Source organism: Dromiciops gliroides, chromosome 1 (assembly GCF_019393635.1).
Source record: "Dromiciops gliroides isolate mDroGli1 chromosome 1, mDroGli1.pri, whole genome shotgun sequence".
NCBI classification, from domain to species: domain Eukaryota; kingdom Metazoa; phylum Chordata; class Mammalia; order Microbiotheria; family Microbiotheriidae; genus Dromiciops; species Dromiciops gliroides.
The window spans coordinates 696,540,519-696,562,034 of NC_057861.1; the positions used below are offsets into that span (position 1 = coordinate 696,540,519).

The following is a 21,516-nucleotide window of genomic DNA, read 5'->3' on the forward strand; positions in this document are numbered from 1 at the left end:
CTATCTCTTTCATCTCTCTGGGAATGACTTAAAATTGATGTTCTAAAGCCGTAACATCTGGTGCATTAAAAACCTGGGTAAACTGGTAACTGGAACTCTCAAATTCTGGTTTTATCTTTACAACTCTAACTTGTGCCAGGTGTGGTAATACACACATCTAATTCCTGCTACTTAGGAGGGTGACATAAGTGGATCACTTGAACTTGGGAATTCTTAGCTCCAGTAGATCTAAAACTGATCAGGTGTCTGCATTAACTCTGACATAAATATGGTGAACCCTCTGGAGCAGGGTAGCTACCAGGCTGCCTGAGGAGCAAACTGGCTCAGGTTAGAAATAGAGCAGGTCAAAGCCTCTGTGCTGATCAGTAATGGGATCAGTCCTGTGATTAGCCATTGCACTTTCAGCCTGGGTAATGTAGGTATACTTAGTCTCCAAAAAAAAAAAAAAAGCCCCAAGGACCCCCCCAAAAACAGACCCACAGATATACCTTGCTATAAGCCAAAAGTAGGGAACTTTTCCTCTAATAAATATTGCCTGTAAGTAAAAAAACAATTTAAACTCTTGTAATGAATTAAATTGCTTACCAATTTGACCCTTAAAAACAGTTTTGAAAGAAAAGGTACAGCTCACTTTTTTTAGAGTTAGAAAGGGCTGGAGAAATGGAAAAGAAGCATTCAAGAAATTAGGGCAGGAGAGGCAAAAGGGAGAAATATCTGTAGCAAGAAGAAGGGGAAAGAGAAATTAGTATTTAGGGCAGAGGACCATAGAAAGTAAGAAGCAGGCAGGAAAGGGTATAAAAAAGTGGAGACTGGTGAAGAAAGGAGTGATCATCATTTCTTCCCTACCAACTTGCCACTTATTCCCAAATTCCATTCCTTAGAGAATCAGATCTTGAGAATAACATTACCTAATAGCATATTTTCTCTTTTTCCTCCCTGATTAAACCTTAACAGAAGATTTTCTGGTTGGTTACCAGAAAAGAAGATCTATTAAGGAAGAGCATTTCTTAAATGGAATTGGTTTACCCAAGTGTCTGATTGTATTTGATCTGCTGTTCTTTGCTGTTGTGCATTTTTAAAAAAGAGGTTTTCCTACAGTCATCCTCTTTGAGAATTTACAGTTAGATTTTTTTTTTAAGAGCCTGGTTTGTTTTTTTCCCTCTTAATGAATAAGGTATTTTTAAGTAACCTTTTGTTTGTTTGTTTTTGTTTTTTGCAGGGCAATGGGGGTTAAATGACTTGCCCAGGGTCACACAGCTAGTAAGTGTCAAGTGTCTGAGGCCAGATTTGAACTCAGGTCCTTCTGAATCCAGGGCTGGTGCTTTATCCACCTAGCTGCCTCCTTATTTTTAAGTAATCTTAAAGGTTTTGTCTTGAGTTTTTTTTTTAATCTACTGATTCCTTATTTTGTAGTCCTTTTCTAAGACTGAATAAATATAAGATATATTATTTGTAACTAGAACAAAGAAAAGAATCCTTATGGCACAATATTCCTATTTGTGAATTTTAAAAGCAATTTTGTGTCGCTACAAAGTTATTGGCATAAAGAGTTTCTTAATTTTAGAAAAATTGCCACATACAAGTTAAAATTAGGCCAAGGACTACAGGTTCCCTACTTTTACTTTAAGCAAACTTGAATGTGAAAGTTTTGATTCACAAAACTAAATTAGAGGGTGATTCAGCTTTTTAGAAAAGAAGTTTTACCTTACAGATTGACTATCAGTCTTGAGATTTAAATTCCTACTGTGTGCAAAGCACTATGCTTAAACACTCTGAATTTTATAGTTTGAGAGCCTTCAAGAAGCTTAGCTGGGAACAAGACACTATGATATGGAAAGTTTCATGATACAACACAATAAAGCATGGGATTGATTTATTGGCATGTGTTTGTTCTCCATAGTATTTGTTGTAGTTGATTCAAAGTAGGGGAAAGATTACTGTGGATTGGAGTACTCTGGGAAGGTTTTGTGGAAGAGCTTGATTGTGTCTTAAAAATGACTAAGGGGGCAGCTAGGTGGCGCAGTGGATAAAGCACCAGCCCTGGATTCAGGAATACCTGAGTTCAAATTCGGCCTCACACACTTGACACTTACTAGCTGTGTGACCCTGGGCAAATCATTTAACACCCCCCCCCTCCCCTCCCCCCCATTGACCAAGACATAGGTGGGAGAAAAGAAAAAGGGAGGCATTTCTGATAAGTGAGGGAAAATATCAGGGGTAGAAAATGGCAAGGCACTGTCAAATGATAGGAGGCTGGATGGAAAATCTGAAAAGGTAAGTGGAGAGAAGCCTAGAAATATTTAAGTACTAATCTCCCCAATACTTGATTTAATTCGCATTTTGAAGTCTTCCTCCATGTTGTCCATATTTTATATTTCCCTTCAAAGAAATTTGCTCTCCAAGGTGTTTTCATTGAACACTTGTCTCTTTGTGTAGTGGAAAGAACACTGGACCTGGAGTCAGGAGAGCTAGACTTTTGCTCTGGCTTTGTCATTAATTAGTTTTGTGACTTTGGAAAAGGAACTAATTCTTTGAACTTCAGTTTTCTCAGGCTAGTTAAATGTAAGCTCATTGGGGGTAGGGACTTTTTTTGTTCTTGGTATTCACAGTCTCATTATCAGGCTGCTTTGTGTACATGGTAGATACTGATAAATATTTGTTGAATTGTCGAATTGGTACAATAAATATAATGTAATCGATGGGGGAATAGCTGATTTCCAAGTAGCCATAACCAGCCTACATCATAGAATTTCATTTAGCAGAATTTTAGAGGCCATTGAGTCAAGTGCAACCCAAGAATCTTCTTTATGCGATCATAGATAAGTGTCCTTTGCCTTTGCTGCAAGTTCTCCCGCATTTAGGAATGTATTTCTGCCTTCAGCATCCCATTCCACTTTGGGACAGCCCTAATTATTAAGGTATTAGTCATTCATGCATAACAGATTTAGAGATTTTGCTGAAGGAATGGGAGTTTAGTAAGAGTGGTTTTCAGAGATCACTACTCTTTGGATATCTAAAAGATGAAAAATTTGCCACAGTGGGAGCCAGTGATCATTAAGACTGGGAAATATCATTAAAGGTCTAAGATGGTGGGTTTTTTCCGTTTTCATCCAATACATCTATATTTCCACAGATACTGTACTCACTAGCAGCCACAGAATGACAAGATTTTTTTTGTTTGTTTTGGGTTTTTTTTTTTTGGAGAAGGGAAGAAGTATTTTTTAAAGACAAATAACATTGAAGGAGTATTAAGAAAATCATTTGAACCCCCTGTAAGGGACTTGGTTGACTCTGAGAGGTCTGTGGACCATACTTTGAAAACCATTGTCCTAGATTAACATACTTGATTCATTATTCTTATTTTATGACAATACTTGAGTATAGCATCATCATCATAGTCTGCATTCATATAGCCTTTAATATGTGTCAGGCCATTGCATTAAGGAAACTGAACCAGACAGAAGTCAAGTGATTTGCCCAAGATCACATAGCTAGTAAGTATAAGAGGCACAATGAGAACAATTCTGCATGTCACTAGAAATTTGTTTGTTTTTGTGGGTAATAAACATTTTTATTTAAAGTTTTGAGTTCCAAATTCTGTCTGTCCTTCCCTCCCTATCCTCCCTCCTCTCTGAGGCAGTAAGCAATCAGATATAGGTTATACATGTGCAGTTTTGTAAAACATTACCATATTAGTAATTTTGTACAAGAAAACTTGAATAAAAGAAAAAAATAAAAGAAAGTGAAAAATAGCATGCTTCAGTCTGTGGTTATCAATATCAGTTCTTTCTTTGGAGGTGAATAGTATGCTTCATCATTAGTCTTTTGGGATTTTCTAGGATCATTGTATTGCTGAGAATAATTGTCATTCACAGTTCTTCATTAAACAGTATTGTTGTCACTGGGTACAACGTTCTCCTGGTTCTGCTCACTTCACTATACATTAGTTCATATAAGTCTTTCCAGGCCTTTCTGGAAATCATCCTGCTTGTTATTTCTTATAGCACAATAATATTCCATTATAGTCATGTACCACAGCTTAAGTTAGCCATTCCCCAATTGATGGACATTCTTTTGATTCCCAATTCCTAGTCAACACAAAAAAAGCTGCTGTAAATATTTTTGTACAGATAGGTCTTTTTCTCTTTTTGGGGAGGTCTTTGGGATATAAACCTAGTAGTGGCATTGCTGGATCAAAGGGTATGCACAGTTTGATAGCCCTTTGGGCATAGTTCCAAATTACTCTCCAAAATGGTTGGATCAGTTCACAACTTCACCAGCAGTGGATTAGTGTCTCAGTTAGATATTTGTTTTTCCTGTAAATATATTATTTCATATCTAGTAAAGTCCTCCTCATGCCTTATAGAGGCAACTATGCCAACAGAGCCTATACAGGCTAAACTTGGTAGAAGTTAAGGCAGTGAAGAAGTATGCTTACAAATCTGTTACAAGCTCAGTGACCATATGCCAGACTTCATACATACTTGAGTCTGTCTAAACTTAAAAGCCCAGCCCCAAGGTTGGCTGTAAAGAGATAATACATTTTTCAGCAACAACTTTCAGATATCGTTTTTCCTTGGTGGAGGGAACATATACACCAATGAAATCACAGATTTAAAAAATATTTAATGTGTTATTGGGAGAGGATTACTGGTTCTTACAGTATGATTTTATTATAGTTGGGCAAAATAATTTATAGAGAGATTAGTGTGAGACTTATAAAGCCAGATGAGTGGGAAATAGGATTCTCCCAGGGAAATTTGCTTTATAGCAAACTTGGCTTAATTGGTTGAGCAAGGGCTCCTTTGTACTTGTTAGATTTTGGGGGGGGGGTGAGGCAATTGGGGTTAAGTGACTTGCCCAGGGTCACACAGCTAGTAAGTGTCAAGTGTCTGAGGCCAGATTTAAACTCAGGTCCTCCTGAATCCAGGGCTGGTGCTCTATCCAATGCACCACCTAGCCACCCCTGACTTGTTAGATTTTAAATCTATGCTGAGAGGTTGTTTTTTTTGTTTTGTTTTTTTAGTGAGGCAATTGGGGTTAAGTGACTTGCCCAGGGTCACACAGCTAGTAAGTGTTAAGTGTCTGAGGCCGCATTTGAACTCAGGTACTCCTGACTCCAGGGCCGGTTCTCTATCCACTGTATGCTGAGAGTTTTTAACCTAGGGGCCATGAACTTCTCTTTAAAGAATATTTTTATATCTATTTATAGGTTTTACCAGACTGCCAAAGGGAGCCAGGACACAAAGAAGGCTAAGAATCCCTGGTTCACTGCTCTAGAACTCACTTTTTAGATTCACCTGGATCATTTCTTTTCTTTCCTTTTTTTTTTTTTAAGTGAGGCAGTTGGGGTTAAGTGACTTGCCCAGGGTCACACAGCTAGTAAGTGTTAAGTGTCTGAGGCAGATTTGAACTCAGGTACTCCTGAATCCAGGGCCAGTGCTCTATCCACTGCACCACCTAGCTGCCCCACCTGAATCATTTCTATGACACAATTTGAATTCCATAAGAAATTTACTTGGTGTAGCATCAGAGGTCTTGTCGGAGTACTTGGCAATAGAATTGCTGAAAATCATCTCTTCTCCCCATACTTAGGGTTTGTTACTTCCTTAGATCTGTAATGTTATTGATCTGAGTCCTCCATCTCATGGTTCAGATTGACCCTTGCTTTTATGCCCTCTTATAAATCCTTCATTAGGTATCTATACAACATTCAGGGAGTCTTTTTTGCAGGTCACATGGTCTCAACTCATACCCTAGGTCCTTTGCTAAGTTATATCTAGGAAAGGAGACCTCTTAACCTTCAATGTAGAAAAAATTGTTAAAAGGTGCCATGTATGATTTAGGTGTCCATAGGGATTGTTTCTCTTTTGTGTTTCTTCCTTGTCTTTGAAATCTCAGTCTTGATTTTTTTCTGCTAGGGTGTTTAATAGATAATTAAGAAGCTGGTTTTTAAATATATTTTTTATCTTACAGAGTAATTTCTTTGAAGTAGTTTTGATTTATGAATTATTAGAATTCATATCCCACATATATAGGCTTGTAATAAATACTAGTTGGCTGCATATTTTTATGCATAAATATGTTTAGATGGTGAGACTTTATGATTTTATTTTATGAATTTAGATATACTGTAAGTAGGTAGAGAAATAGAAGGAAAAAAGCCCTATTTTTAGTCCTCATATATTATGTCATATATTAAAACTATAGAATTTTATGCAAGTATCTTTGGTGGCTTAGGCTGCATATCCTTTGCCTTTAGAGAGTTTCACAGACATAAAATAGATGCCCTGAGGGTGTGCATGCTCGTGCCTCCCCATTCCCCAGCATTACCCATTTTTCTTCTTTTTCCTACTTTCCTTTCTTTTTTTTTTTTTTTTTTTGAAGAATCCTGAATGAGATACTGGGTTAAATGGTACTTTGTTTTCAAGGATGTGCCCTACTTGATACTTTACTGCAGAACTTCTAAGTCAAATTGTAATATGGTAAAGTATCATTAAGTTTTTGAACAGAAGATAATTTAAATCGGTTTCTTATGACAAGGTGTTTAGTAGAAAATTAAGAAGATGGCTTTTGTGAATATATTTTGATGTTAAAAGTATTTCATTTCTTTGAAGTGATTATTAACTATGATAGGGATTCTTGCCCTTTTTTGTGTCTTAGAGCCGTTGGGCAGCCTGAAGCCTAGTTAACCCTTCTCAGAGTAATGTTTAGAAATGCATACAATGAAAGACAGTTTTTACAATATTTAAAAAATAAGATTCATAGACTCTAGCTAAAGAACTGCTTTAGGGATTTAGCAATAAGTGGCCAGATTATTTTTGACAGTTTGAGTTACTCGAATATACTAATAACCTTAGAGTTCTCAGATTCTTTAACAACAATTATGTCACTATGATTCTTGTTTTGTAAGAAATCATTGTTTCTTTTTAACATTACATTTGATGCTTTTTTCCCCATTTACATAGGTTGCACAGAGCATTGAGGATCATCATCAAGAAGTAATTGCTTTCTGCAGAGAAAATGGTTTCCATGGCTTGGTTGCATATGACTCTGATTATGCATTGTGCAACATCCCCTACTATTTCAGTGCCCATGCCCTAAAACTGAGCCGTAATGGGAAAAGTCTCACAACAAGCCAATATCTGATGCATGAAGTTGCCAAGCAACTGGACCTGAATCCAAATCGTTTTCCTATTTTTGCTGCTCTATTAGGTAGGTGGAGTGGCAAGAAAAGTTTATGTATATTATGTAGGAGTTAAATTTACCAACCTCAAGAGTAGCAGTTTTATTTATATTAATGCAAGAATTGTTAAATTATTTAAAGAGCCTTACCTAGGTGCTTCCTGAATTTCAGCATTGTTTTATGATGTAACTAGTTGCTTGTAGCTTGTAGGTCCACCTCGAAGATAATTGTATCTCATGTGCTTGTCTGATTTTCTCAGATAGAAATTTAAATTTTGGCTTTTTGTCTATCCATGTAGATAATAAGATCTTGGTCTTAATTTCAGACATTTTAACTATTTAAGGACTAATTAGTGAATTGACAGGTGATTTTCAGCTTGAAAATAGGCAAAATATGCCTTAAATTATTTATTTATTTATTTATTAGCTCTGAGGTGACTGTTTAGCAATATGGGTTAAAGATTTTGAACATGTATATTTCTTGCAAAAATTAATATGCATTATTGATGTAAGTATGTATGCAGTGTGGTTATTGTAGTTATCCATTTCTATATTGGAGATGAGGATTTAAAATGAACAAATACATTGCTTTCCAAGGACTGTTTTTGTCTGTTGACATTAACCAGAAATGGGGAAAAAAATGAATATTCCTATTGTCTGAATCTTACTCAATTAAGTGGTATAACGTTTTATTTTTGACAATATACTTAATAAATATTTATTGAATTGAATTGGACCATTTCAGTGGAAACTGAAATGTTTTGTGTATATTTGCTCTAAACATAAATTTTGTAAATGTTTGCTCTAAAACAGGGAATACTGAACAAAAGTTAGCCTTTTCTTAATGGTTTAGAGTCATCATTATGAATATTAATTGACTATCCTGTACTAACAATGATGCCCTTCAGGGATCCTGAGGTATGTAGAACTATAGCTTCTACACTAAATGGCCCTTTACTGCTATTCTGTTCGCTTTCTTATATCTACTTGTTTTTGTTTACACATATATATGTGTGTGTGTGTATATACACACATATAAATATATAAAAATATATTTTAAAAAATTTTTTTCCTGTCAGTTGTCACTTTTTATGCAGTCAGTATACCTTCCTTGAGCAGCATTCCTAATTTTGATTTCTAATTTGTCGTGGTCTAGGAAGCTTGTTATGGTTATGTGTTGAAGATAAAAGTATTTAGAATTTGAGTGAAAATCTGAACCATGGTCTTCACTTGTAATTTTGGTCTTTATTCTTGATAGCTCTCTCATAATCTTTTTTTAAGGAACTTTTCCAAAAACCATGAAACACATAGTTGAAATGGCTGGATAAAACTGATGTTAAGTTTTTAGGTTATACTTTTCTAATTGTTTTAGGTCAGTAGCTAATAAACAAACTATTCAGAGGTTATTGGCAGTTTATTATGGATTCTTTTAGTTCCCTGTCAATAGACAGGTTAGGAACTTGGGGGTGGAGGTGTGTGGGGCGATAAATTTGCAAGACAACATGATGATATTAGAGTTTTTTAGAGGGGGAAATTATCATTTAATTTAATGTTGGGACAGGGCAATGGGGGTTAAGTGACTTGCCCAGGGTCACACAACTAGTATGAGTCAAGTGCCTGAAGTCTGATTTGAATTCAGGTCCTCCTGAATCCAGGGCTGGTGCTTTATCCACTGCTCCACCTACCTGCCCCGAGGGGAAGTTATTTTTGTCCATTTAGTATTTTATGGAATATTTAAGATATTTTATAGCATCACAACCAATTAAATGCACAAAATTCTCATCTCATAAATCACCTTTGTTGGCTTTATTTCATTTAATCTTTTATTATCCACTTAAAAGTTAAAATTTATAGGTGGGGATATTTGTGACCTTTTGAATTTAGAAGTTTTACAACCATAGCATTTTAATATACTTTTCATATTTTTCAAAGTTGAATGTTTCTTGTTACAAATTGGCTATATTTTAGGGCATCTTTAATTGAAAGTTTAAATTTCTATTTTTTAGCTGTTTGGTCAGATTGTGTGATACAATCTAAAATTGAATTTATTTATTTATTTGGTTTTGTTTTTTGGGGTTTTTTTGAGGGAGAGGAGGGGAAGGGAAAATTGAATTTATTTTTGCTAATAGTAGATGGGACCCTACCTTCTTTAAAAGTTTAAACTTTAATGTACACAAATTACAAGTTTTGGTTGGGTTGAAAGGTGGGAGGATAGGTTTTTCATCTTTTATTTAAATCAGTAATATATATTAAGTGCCTACTTTGTGCTAGGTACTATGCAAGGCACTGCATATACAAATACAAAGATGGAAATAATCTACTCACAGTGAGCTTACATTCTAATGGGGAGAGAGTGTATATAATAAATCTACAGCATAAGTATGGATATATTTGCAAAGTAGTTAAAACAAGGTAGTTTGGGAAGGAAGGCACTAAGAATTTAGGGGATCAGGACAGGCTTCATGCAGAAGATTGTGCCTGAGCTGAATCTTAAGGGAAGAGAGGGAATCTGTGAAGCAGACAGAGGTAAATAGTGAGGGATGGGAGGGAGGGAAGAATGACTAGTGCAAAAGCATGGAGATGGGACATGGTTTGTCCTGGGGGAGGAACAGAGAAAAGGCTCTTTAACTTGGTCACAGTGTGAGAGAGGGATTACTGTTTAATGAGGCTGAAGAAGTAGGTTAGGGCCAGGTTATATCTGGCTTTAAAAGCTTGACAGAGAAATTTGTAGTTTTTTCCTAGGGGCAATAGGAAGCCTCTGGAGTTAGCTGATTATGGGAATCATATGGTCAGAACTGCACTTAAGGATAATTATTTTGCCAACAGTGTGTAGGATAGATTGGAGTGGGGCAAACCTTAAGAGACCGGGATACCAATTAGGAATCTGTTACAGTAATCTAAGCAGGAGGTGATAAGGGCCTGAGCTAAGTTGGTGGTTTTGTCGTTGGAGAAAAGGAGTTAAATGAGATAGTTATGAAGGTAAAAATGGCATTATCAAATGTGATAATTATTGTAAAATGCTTTGCACAGTGTCTGCCACATAATTCTAGTAAGCACTATATAAATGTAAGCTATGTTTATTATTAAGCAATTACTATTGGCCAGGGTTAATAGAGGGAGAGAGTAGAGGATATCATTGAGATTATGACTTCGAGACACCCTGAATGTGTGCCTTTGACAGAAATAAAATAATAGAGAGGGCTTAGAGGTAAGAAAATGAGTTCAGTTTTAGACATTGTACATCCAGGTTGAAATGTCCATTAGATGATTGGTGACTTAGGACTGAAGCTCAATGTAGAAATGAGGACTGAATATATAGATCTAGATCTAGGAGTCATCTGTATAAAGCTGTTAGTTGAACCCACGGGAACTTAGGTTAGGGAGAATAGAAAGAAGGTATGAGGGCCCAGGACAGAAACTTGAAGAACATCCACAGTCAAGGGCACCAAAACCCACAGTAGAAAGAGTATCCAGCAGTAGAGGATGGCCAATAATGTCAGTGTAGCAGGTAGATCAGGAAGTATTAGGACTGAAAAAAGACCCGTCAGATTTGGGAGTTAAGAGATCAGTGTAATTTTGGAGAGAATGATTTCAGATGAGTGAGGAAAGATCAGAATGGAAAGGGTCCAAAGTGAAGGAGGAGTGGAAATCAGGGCAGCAAATACCGACTAGTCTTTCAAGGAGATTGGCTTAAAAAGGAAGGATGCCTGTAGGGTGATTGCTGAGGGAAAAGTTGAGTCTGGGCCTAAAGGCTTTTTAAGGATGGGAAGACTTGGGCATATTTGAAGGTAGTAGGGAAGGAACCAGTTGATAGGGATATATTGAAGGTGTGAGAGAGAAGGGAGATGATTGAGGATACGGTCAGTTGAGAGAATGGAGGGGAAAGTAGGAAATGATGTGAAAGGATTTTGAGATAAAGAGAAAGGGGGAAAAGAAGGAGCTCTCATAATAGCCTCGATTTTTTTTTTTTTAAGTATAGTAAGAGCCATGGAGAGATGGTATAGAGGGTGGAGGAGATGGTGTGGGGAGCTTGAAGAGTGAAGAAATGGTTTGGAATGGATTCTTTGGGGGAATGGAGTAGGGAGAGTGGGAGGTGATATCAAGGGGTTTTGAGTGGAAGAAGAGGGAGCTGTCAGAATAGCCTGTATCTTTTTTTCCCTAGTTTTAAAGAGGAATGATCTTGAGCTGAGGAAGGAGGAGAAAGTGTGGAGGGCCTGAAAGGGGAAGGAAGGTCTGGGGTATCTTCTTTGGGGAACAAGATAGGGAATTGGTAAAGGAGAAATAAAAAAGACTGCATTGCTGCAATGTGGTCCCAGTTAAGGTTGAATAAAATGAATTTTTAATGCAGCCAATGAACACAGGCCTGGGGCTTCTTCCAGCTTCATGCAGCAGGTTGTGAATAGGAGCCAAAAAGGCATGTGGTGCTTGAAGTTTGTTGAGAGAAGAGCAGCACTAGCACTCAAGAGCAGAAGACAGTGGGGAGTTAAAATGGCTAACTCAGGTAGTTGGAAAGGTGTGAAAGTGAAGTGAGAGCAAGAATAATGTCCTGAGCAAATACTGAGAAGTGAAAGTAAAGAAGGTCACCAGGAAGGTAAAAAGCAGAGAGAGGAAGAGTACAGCATAGGAAGAGGGGGACCAGAAGGTTATGGCAAGATAGAGAAATGTCAGAGATTCCATTTAGGGAAGTGAAATATCTGTGGGTAATGAAAAACTCCAGTGTTCAACTGAGTCTTTGTGTGACTTAGGTGGAGTGAAGGAGTAAGTAGATTATTTGGACTAAAGGAAACTGAGCACTGCATAGCTATTAAAATCCGGTATTAGAAGGGCAGAAGTTGGGGAGAAGAGGAAGATATGGTGAGAGAGGAGCTGAAACCCTTGTGAAAGAGGAAGCATGTTAGGAGTAAGCATACTACAGATATCATTTGATGGCAGCAATTTTTTATTGAGTCTACCTCAAAAGAGAAAAAGGAGTAAAGGATTCAAAGGAAGAATCTAGAAGTGACAATGGGGCCTTTAGGGCCAGCCATTGCTCAAAAAGATAACCAGAGAAAGAAGTGTCATCAGAGGGGAAACCAGGGCTCAACAGATGGAAAGGGTTTGAGAGAAAGAGAATTGGTGAAGGGATGGCAGTTCCAGAGAGCGAAGTGGAAAAAGGTAGGCACAGTTGCATTTGACTGTGGATAAGGATGAGGGAACTTGTGAGGAGGAAGGGACAGTTGTTTCTTCCTTTTTTTCTTTTCTTTTTCTGTGGGGCAATAAGGGTTAAGTGACTTGCCCAGGGTCACACAGCTAGTAAGTGTCAAGTGTCTGAGACCGGGTTTGAACTCAGGTCCTCCTGAATCCAGGACTGGTGCTTTATCCACTGTACCACCTAGCTGCCCCCAGTGAGCAAGAAACATGTTAAGCCATAAAGGTTAAGAGTTTGTGGCAAATGGGGAGAGAACATTATTACTTAAAAGTATCCATCAGAAGTGTCAGGCTTTCCTGGTTAAGCTAGCTAATCAAATGTTGAAACATTGAAATAACTAAGTGGTAAAAATCCATATTTGTCCCTGTGGTTTAGGACTTTGAATTACTTTGAGTTCTTTGATTTTATTGAACATTAAACATAAGGTACAGAGAAATTAAAACTAAGTAAGCCTCCTGGGATTTTTGTAGTCAGTTTGTACTTTGTGAAAACTTTTGGTGAATCCTCGACTGGACAACTCCATTTCAACCATTCTTCTCACCTCTTCTATTGTGTAAAATGTTGGTTATAGCTAGACTCTACACAAGTCATCTACTGGGACACTTTTTAGTAGGGTATAATACTTTAAATCATCTATTTTGGGAGACTTAGGTAGGGCACACAGCTGGGTGGCACCAGCACCAGATCTGGCATGAGGAACATTAGTCTTCCTGAGTTCAAATCTGGCCTCAGACACTTACTAGCTGGGTGGCCCTGAGCAAATCACTTAACTGTGTTTACCTCAGTTTCCTCATCTATGAAATGAGCTAAAGAAGAAAATGGCAAATTTACTCCAGTGTCTTTGCCAAGAAAACCCCAAATGGGGTGATAAAGAGATAGACACGACAACTCAACAACAAAAAATACATTAAAATCCTGTGTTTTAACTAATCAATTAATTAACTTTTGGCAACAAACATTTATTTTATTTTATTTTTTCCAGTTACATGAAAGGGTAGTTTTCAACATTCATTTTCATAAGATTTAGAGTTCCAAATTTTTCTCCCTCTCTCTTTTTCCTCCCCCCACTCCCCCTCCATAAGACTGCAACCAATCTGATAAGTGTTATATATGTATAATCCACAAGTGCTCTTTTTCTCAGTTCTTTCTATGGTAGTGGACAGTATGCTTAATCATTAGTCCCTTGGGATTGTCTTGGATCATTGTATTGCTGAGAGTAGTTAAAGTCATTTACAATTGCTCATTGAACAATACTGCTGTCACTATGCACAGTGTCCTCCCAGTTCTGCTCACTTCACTATACATCAATTCATATGAGTCTTTCCAGGTTTTTCTGGGATCATCCTGTTTGTCATTTCCTATAGCACAATACCATTCCACTACAATCATATACCACAGCTTCTTCAGTCATTCCTCAATTGATGGACATTCCCTTGATTCTCAATTCTTAGCCATCACAAAGAGTTGCTATAAATATTTTTTGTACAATTTTTTCCTCCTTTTTCTTTTTCATGATTACTATTGTTAACTGTTTCCCTCCATCCTATTCCCTTCCCCACAATATTTACTCTTATTATCTATCTTCTTTCACCCTGTCCCTCTTCAAAAGCGATTAAAATCCTGGATATTTCAAGGACCCATGGTTTTCTCACTGGGAATTATTTCCACTGATTGCAGATCCCAGCCTTAAAAAATATATCGGAGCTGACAAGGGTACTTGACTTCACAGTGGCCAGAGAGCTAGTGAATGTGCAAGACCTAGTCAGTGTAGAGATGTGGGATCTGACCCCAGGTCTTCCTTATTCTAAATTTGTATCCTAACCAGTGTGCTGTGCTACCTCTCATTTGTCCTGAAGGCAAAACACACACAAATCCATTCATTCATTCTCTACAAACAGTTATTAAGAACTTATTATTTTCCAGGCTCTATGCTGAGTGTTAGGTATGCAAAGAAAGGCAAAACCTGGACCCTTCTATCTAGGCGCTTGAATTCTATACATAGCTTGTATAAACAGGTAAATATAATTTTAAGAGTAAAGGAAATGAAGGGTCCATGGGAAAGGCACCCTGCTGCAGAAAGTTGGAATTTGAACTGAACCTTCAGGGAAGGTAGGGGTTGGAGATGGAGATGGAACTCATTAGTGAATGTATGTTTGCCCATAAAGTATATTTTAATTTTATTGAAATGATTGTTTCTTTTTCTTTTTTTCTTTCTTTCATTTTTGTGAGGCGATTGGGGTTAAGTGACTTGCCCTGGGTCATACACAGCTAGTAAGTGTCAAGTGTCTAAGGCCGGATTTGAACTCGGGTCCTCCTGAATCCATGGCCGGTGCTCTATCTACTGTGCCACCTAGCTGCCCTGGAATGATTGTTTCTTAAAATTGACATCTAAAAGTGTTTTAATATTCTCCTTCAACCACATCTTATGAAAAATATAATTGGTAATTTGTGGATGTTTCCTGGTCAAGATTTATATATTCTCAGTAAGGGAAAATTTAAGATTATTTAGATCTTCTTGCTCTTGAGGAATAGTCTCTTTTTGGCCAAATATACTGTGCTCTTGTACTTTGCATTTATATACTTAGAATAGGTGTAATACAGATATATTTGAAATGAAAATCTCCCTTTCTTTTCTGTTTGAGAAACCTAGATTGGCACAGTGGATAACTGCTGGTCCTGAGGTCAGGAAGACCTGGGTTCAAATGTAGCCTCAGACGTTTACTAGCAAATCACATAATCCTCCCTGTCTGCTTCAGTTTCCTTATCTATGAAATGGAGTACTTAGAGCACCTACCTGCCGGGGTTGTTGTGAGGATTAAACGAGATAATTGTTAAGTGTTTAGAACAGAACCTGGCACATGGTAGGATCGATATACACACTACTTGTTGTGGTAGTTCTATCATATCAGTTTTGATGAAGTAGCCAGTTAGTAAATCAATTGCTCAGAATAGAGAAGATTAAATCATATAAAATCGATTCTATAGAGATTGTGATTCACGAGATGTGATATATCCTTTAGATGGTATGGTAATATCTAAGATACCAAAATAATAGTTTATTACGCAGATCTCATAAAAATAAAGGCTTTTCAAAATAATATATTTCTTACTTCGATAGTATTATTGGGCTTAGGGTTGGGAATAGGATATAGACTTAATTGTGTTTGTTAAGATTTCTTGCAGTGTTCTTTGTCAGTTGACTTGGATTGTCTTAGAATGATTTGGTGATCTTTGTTCCTTTTGTAATGGGTAGTTAGTCATTGTTATTGAGAGTCTTGACTGAGAAACAAAAAAAGACTTAATAATTTTGGAGCCTCTTCTCAAGTTTCTTTGGTACACTACCAGGTTCTCTTTTTTTTTTTAATTTAATTTTCATTTTTTTTACTACCAGCTTCAAGAAAAACTGAACCACTGCTGTTTTGTGACTAAATGAAAACATGTGATGACTCTTAGAATATATCCACCTTTTCTGGAATTACCTGGCCAACAAACTTAGGCCAACTGAGTTTCCTAAAGATTGAAGAAGAAACAATTGTGATGTTTGTTCTTTAGAACTAATCATAGGAAAATAATTTTTATTTATGACTTTGCTTTTAAATTCAATTCTTTTGTTGCAAAATTGCATCTTTTGAGTCAGCTACATTTTTCTTTCATGAAAAGATTGAATCATTGTCACAGTTTCTTAGTTTATGAGTGTTAGTTTATTAAGTAGTCTTTGATTTAACTTAATTGATGGTGAATGATCATAAGTTAAATATGTTTGGCACTCTTTTTTAGAAAATGAGTGGGCTGTGATAGTTTAAGAAATATAGCAATTTTTAAAAATCACCCCATGTAATTTATTTTTAATATTAATTAGCTTAAGTTATACATATTATCTATTCTAGGTAATCACATTCTACCTGATGAAGATTTGGCTTCCTTTCATTGGAGTTTACTTGGTCCAGAACATCCACTAGCCTCACTTAAGGTACAAACTTGATTTCATTTCCAGAACTTAAACTAAAAACTGTTTACATTTATATTACTTTAATATTGTAGCTGATTCATACACTATGAAACTAGACATGTTTAACATTACTATGTTTAGCAGGGAAAACATGACATTGCTATTCGATCACTCACTATAAAAAACAAAAATGTCTGTTTTGCCCTTAATCCTTACATTTTGAGTTTATTTGTATTTCTTACAAATGTCATCTCTGCTCATTTGTCAGTTTTATTTTTCTTGATTTCCATTTGGTTTTAAAATTTGCCTTTTGCATTTTCAAATCTGTATTGTTGGTATAATCATTTTTTCAGATAGGATTGGTTTAATTTTTCATGCTAAAAAATTCAGAACACAAAACTTTTTTAGTTTAGGTTCTACTTATCAGAAACTTAGTAGTTTTAAATCGGTATCTTTATGACATGCAAAAAGGAAATCCATAAATTCCTTATAAATTTTTAGCTTACATTAAATTTCAGGGCTTAATCATATTAATAATATGGGGTGACTTAAGCTTCATCAGAATGAGTGTGGTCTATTTACATTGTTTTAACTTTTCACTTAAAATAATCTTCTTAACTATCTTACCATCCTTCCTGTTTCCCCTTATTCTTCATTCTCACATTCAATAATAAGAAATGATCAGAGAATGTCATTTAATAATTAGATTCTCAAGGTGAATACAGTTATTTTTTTAAAGTACATGGTGTTGCTTCAGAGTAAGGGGTTCTTAATTTGTTGTGTGTCATAGACCCCAAGATTGATTAAATCTGGTGAAGCTCTGGACCCCTTGGAATAATGGTTTTTTTATGTGTAAAATACCTAGAATTACAAAGGAAATAAGTTAAATTGAAATGCAGTTATCAAAATATTTAAAAAATATAAACAAGTTCACAGACCACAGGTTTAGAACCCCTTTTATAGACTGCATAAATTTGTATGATCTTCATACGAAAATAATTGTTTTAATTTAGAGTCACAACGAATACTTTTTAGCAATCCATTGGTCAATTTACTCTTTTCCTTTGGATTAACAGTTTATTGTTTGTGGGCACATGCATGGTTCTTTTGGCTCAAATATCATGGTCTAAGCTGTCATTGAAAGTCAGAATGGTTTGAATAGAGCACTGGATGAGTCAGGAGACCTGGATTCTAATTCTGACCTTGCCACCAACTTATCTGTCACTTCTACAGGTCTCCTTAACCTCTGGACCTCAGGTTGCTCAACTAAAATAAGAATGATGATACATAAAGTCCTTTCTGGCTTTTAAAAGTTATTCTCATATGATATGCTGAATGGCTTTAATTTCGGTAACTGAATTTAGTTGATGTTTAGTTTCAAATTGGATTTTTATTTTATATGTTTTGCTGTCTATTTACTTTATATATATATGTATATATATATATTGAGAATGAAAATGAATGCCTGTCAGTATTCTAAGATTTCTTTGCTTCTTTCTGTCCATATTGTCCCATGGTGGTTAAAACCCTCATACATTCTTTCTCTATCATGCCTTAGTGTAGTTCGCCAGGCCCAGATGAACTATATCCCAGGGTACTGAAAGATCTGGTGGATGTGATTGCTAAGCCACTGTCAGTGATGTTTGAAAGTCCATGGAGAACAAGAGAGGTAATGCAGGAGGATGAAGCCTGTAACTATAGGCCAGTGAGCTCTACTTTGTTTCCTGGCAAAATTGTAGAATTGTTAAAGGGACTGTGAGGGGACTTCTCAAAAAGGAAGGGATGATCACAAAGAGCCATCATGACTTTATCAAGAACAGGTCACACAGCTTAATCTTGTTTCCATTTTCTTTTTTGACATTGTTCCTAGATATGTAGTAAAGGGGATTACTAAGATTGTTTACTTGGATTTTATTGCAGCATTTTCAAAGTCTCCCATGTTGTTTTTGTGGAAAAGATAAAGAGATGCAAGCTAGATGATAGTGTAGCTAGGTAGATTTGAATTTGATTAAATGGCTGAACCCAAAGGTTATTAATAGTTTACTGTCACCTTGGAAGGAATCCTTCAGTGGAACCCTCAAAGCTCTGTATTGACCCTCTTTTAAAATTTTTGACTTGGGTCAAGGTACTGATGGCATGCTGATTAAATTTGCAGATGACATAAAGCTAAGAGAGATAGCAAGCATATTGAATGACAGAATCAAGATTTAAAATTCTTAGGCTAGATTTTCACACTAAGTTTAATAACACAACAAATATAAAGACCTAGAATTGGGTTAAAAAATACCACTGGAAAAAAGATGAATAGTTTTTGATAGACTGCTCGATCAATAGGTGATTTTAGGGCAACAAAAATGTACTTAATTTCCATTTTAGGCATTATTAACAGAAGCACGTGTCCATTCCACTGAGGTTGGCCCTGCCAAGACCATTCCTAGAGTAATGTTAGCTCTGGTTGCCGCATTTTAGGAAGGATATCGATAAACTGTAGAATGGAGTGCAACCAGAACAGGGAGGCCTCGGAATCATGCACTGTGAGGACCACTTAAAAAAAAAACTGCCGGGGGTGGGGGGGTGGGGGGGTGGTGGTGCAGCTAAGTAGTGCAGTAGATAGAGCACTGGCCCTGGATTCAGGAGGTCCTGAGTTCAAATGTGACCCCAATTGCCTCAAAAAAAAAAAAAGAAAAGAAAAAAAACTGGGGAAAGTTAAATAAGAGAAGACTTAGAAGGGGATATTTTAGCCATTTTTTAAGTATTTGAAAGACTGATATGTGGAAAGAGAGATTTTATTTATTTTGTTTGTCCCTAGAGGGCAGAATTAGCAATGGGTGGAGTTGCAGGAGGGAAGATTTAGGTTTGATGTTAAAAAACAAATCCCCCAACTCTCTAACAATAGTAGTGATCCAGAAATGGAATGGGATGCTTCAGTTGCTGGTGGGTTTCTCTTTAGTGGAGATCTTTGAGCAAAAACTAGATAGCTCCCTTGATAGGTGTATTGTGGAGGGTTTTTTTTTCTTCTTTCAGATGTGGGTTGGACTAGATAACCCATCAGTGAAGCTCATTTCAGTGATGAGATGATGTGATTGATTATGTGTTGTAGGAATAGTATCTGTTTCACATAGGCTTCCCTGGTTTTTAAAGGGACCACGACAGAATTCCTTGGGTCATTATGTGTTGCAGGTGAAGAGATATCTAAGCAAAAACCCATCTACTACAATTAGAAAAACAGTTTATTCTATTGATGGTGGATAAGTAACATTATTTTTGTATTTTTTTTAATGGTGTTGGACACAGCAGATTTTAGGAGCAAAATTAGGATGATAAATAGTATTTACAAAGTGGAATTCTAGAACTTGACAAATATATCTTTCCTTTTGGAGTTAAAAAAGAATGCATGTATTTATCAGTTATTTTTTAAAACCTTATGTTAGAATTACCATTTTCCCTATACTTAAATAACATTTTCATCCTCATAGCTTTGTTTAAAATGAAAACATGATTTTTCTGTGAGCATACTTCTTTCTTCTTTGCACTATTTCTAAAACTTTTATCTTTTGGAAATTTACATAGTTGAGTTTTTCCACAAATCTACAAAGGTTTAGTTCAAAGATTTCTTTCTTAAATATTATCTTTTTTAGTTACCTGAAGTTTTAAAATAAATTTTGTGGTCCATGTTGCCTTAATATTGAATGTAATAAATATGTTAGAAAAATTACATATTTAACATGTTAGACTTTAATGAAAAACCACAAACCAAACAAATGTAGTCAGTTAACAAGCATTTATTAAATGCTCACTATGTGCCAGGCATTGTGCTAAGCACTGCAGATGCGAAGAAAGACAACAACACAGTCTCTGCCCTTGGGGAATTCACATTATGATAGGGGAAACAAGATGCAAATTACTAGGTACATACAAGATATATATGGAGTAGATGGAGGTCATCTCTGAGGGAAGACACTAACACTGGGGCCTTGGTGTTGGGGTCAGGAAGGTGGAGTGCAGGACCAGAGAAGTCATCTTGAAGAATGTACAATTTGAGCCCAGTCTCAAAGGAGACTATGTGGAAGAGAACGTTCTAGGCATTGGGGGCAGCCAGTCTCTTAAAGGTATAGACCCAAAAGGTATAGGCCCAGTAGATCTTAAACTTGGGAATCCTAAAATAAGTACTCTTCAAAACTTGCCATATTAAGTAACAGCATATTAGAATGGAAGAAATAAAAAAATATTTTCTTTATTTGATTGTCATGGCATTCTGTACTATCTAATGAAGTTCATGAAAGGAAGCCTACAATATGGAAATAAATGAATAAAAATTTAGTATTCAAGCAACACAGATTAAATATATGTAATTTTCAGACTATTACACATGAATACATGCTGTAGGAATCTTGAAGTAAAGTCCTTCTAGTGTTTTCTGTGCTAGTTATATCCTTGCAAACATTTTTATTTCATTTGGGCCCTGCAGTTTAAGGGACTGTAAGACAGCAGAGCAAGTTCAAAGAAATATGATGATTAAGAAGTTCACTAAATAAAATCTGTAGGGAAATAGGAATTTCAAAAAAAATTTTTTTGTGCTTGTATTAATCTGGTGGTTGTGTTTGTTAGATTGGTGAAGTATTATGAGACATATTTGAAACATACTCTGAGAATATTTGTACGTAGGACCCCCTTCCTCCCAATCAAACTGCTTCCCTCCAGTGAAACCATCTGATACAAATGTTGAGTAACCATGCTAATGAGAATGGTACATATAATCTTTGGTTCTAATGTCATATCTGTTGTATAGAAGCAATGTTTAAGATGCAAATTTAAGAAATGCCTAAAGTACCTTTTAAAACAATTTATTATTTTTAGTTAAGTTTGTCTTTTTCATTGTTATTCTTTATTTCAAAATTTCAAAATGATTTTAAAAATTACATTAGTTTTAATGTACTATTGTGTATACTCTTTGGTAACAATAAATATATAGGAATATTATTTCACTGTTTTATCATAATTGGAGAACATACCATGTCTTTATGGATAGGGAATGAGATATCCCAGAAATGTGACACTTGTTAAGCTGTAACTTTTGTTTTTGTTTTGTTTTTGTTGGTTTTTGTCTTTGTTTTTGCGGGGCAATGGGGTTTAAGTGATTTGCCCAGGGTCACACAGCTAGTAAGTGTCAAGTGTCTGAGGCCAGATTTGAACT

The 21,516-nt window shown here is 36.1% G+C and overlaps 1 protein-coding gene across 1 annotated transcript in view; it reads left to right on the forward strand.

Moving 5' to 3' along the window:
• The window catches only part of FAM120A (family with sequence similarity 120A), a 156,247-nt gene that overhangs the window by 17,575 nt on the left and 117,156 nt on the right, over positions 1-21,516 (forward strand). Inside the window, 3 exon segments of the mRNA XM_043984196.1 lie at positions 6,969-7,215; positions 16,261-16,343; positions 17,881-17,991. Of these exon segments, the coding sequence (XP_043840131.1) occupies positions 6,969-7,215; positions 16,261-16,343; positions 17,881-17,991 (441 nt within the window).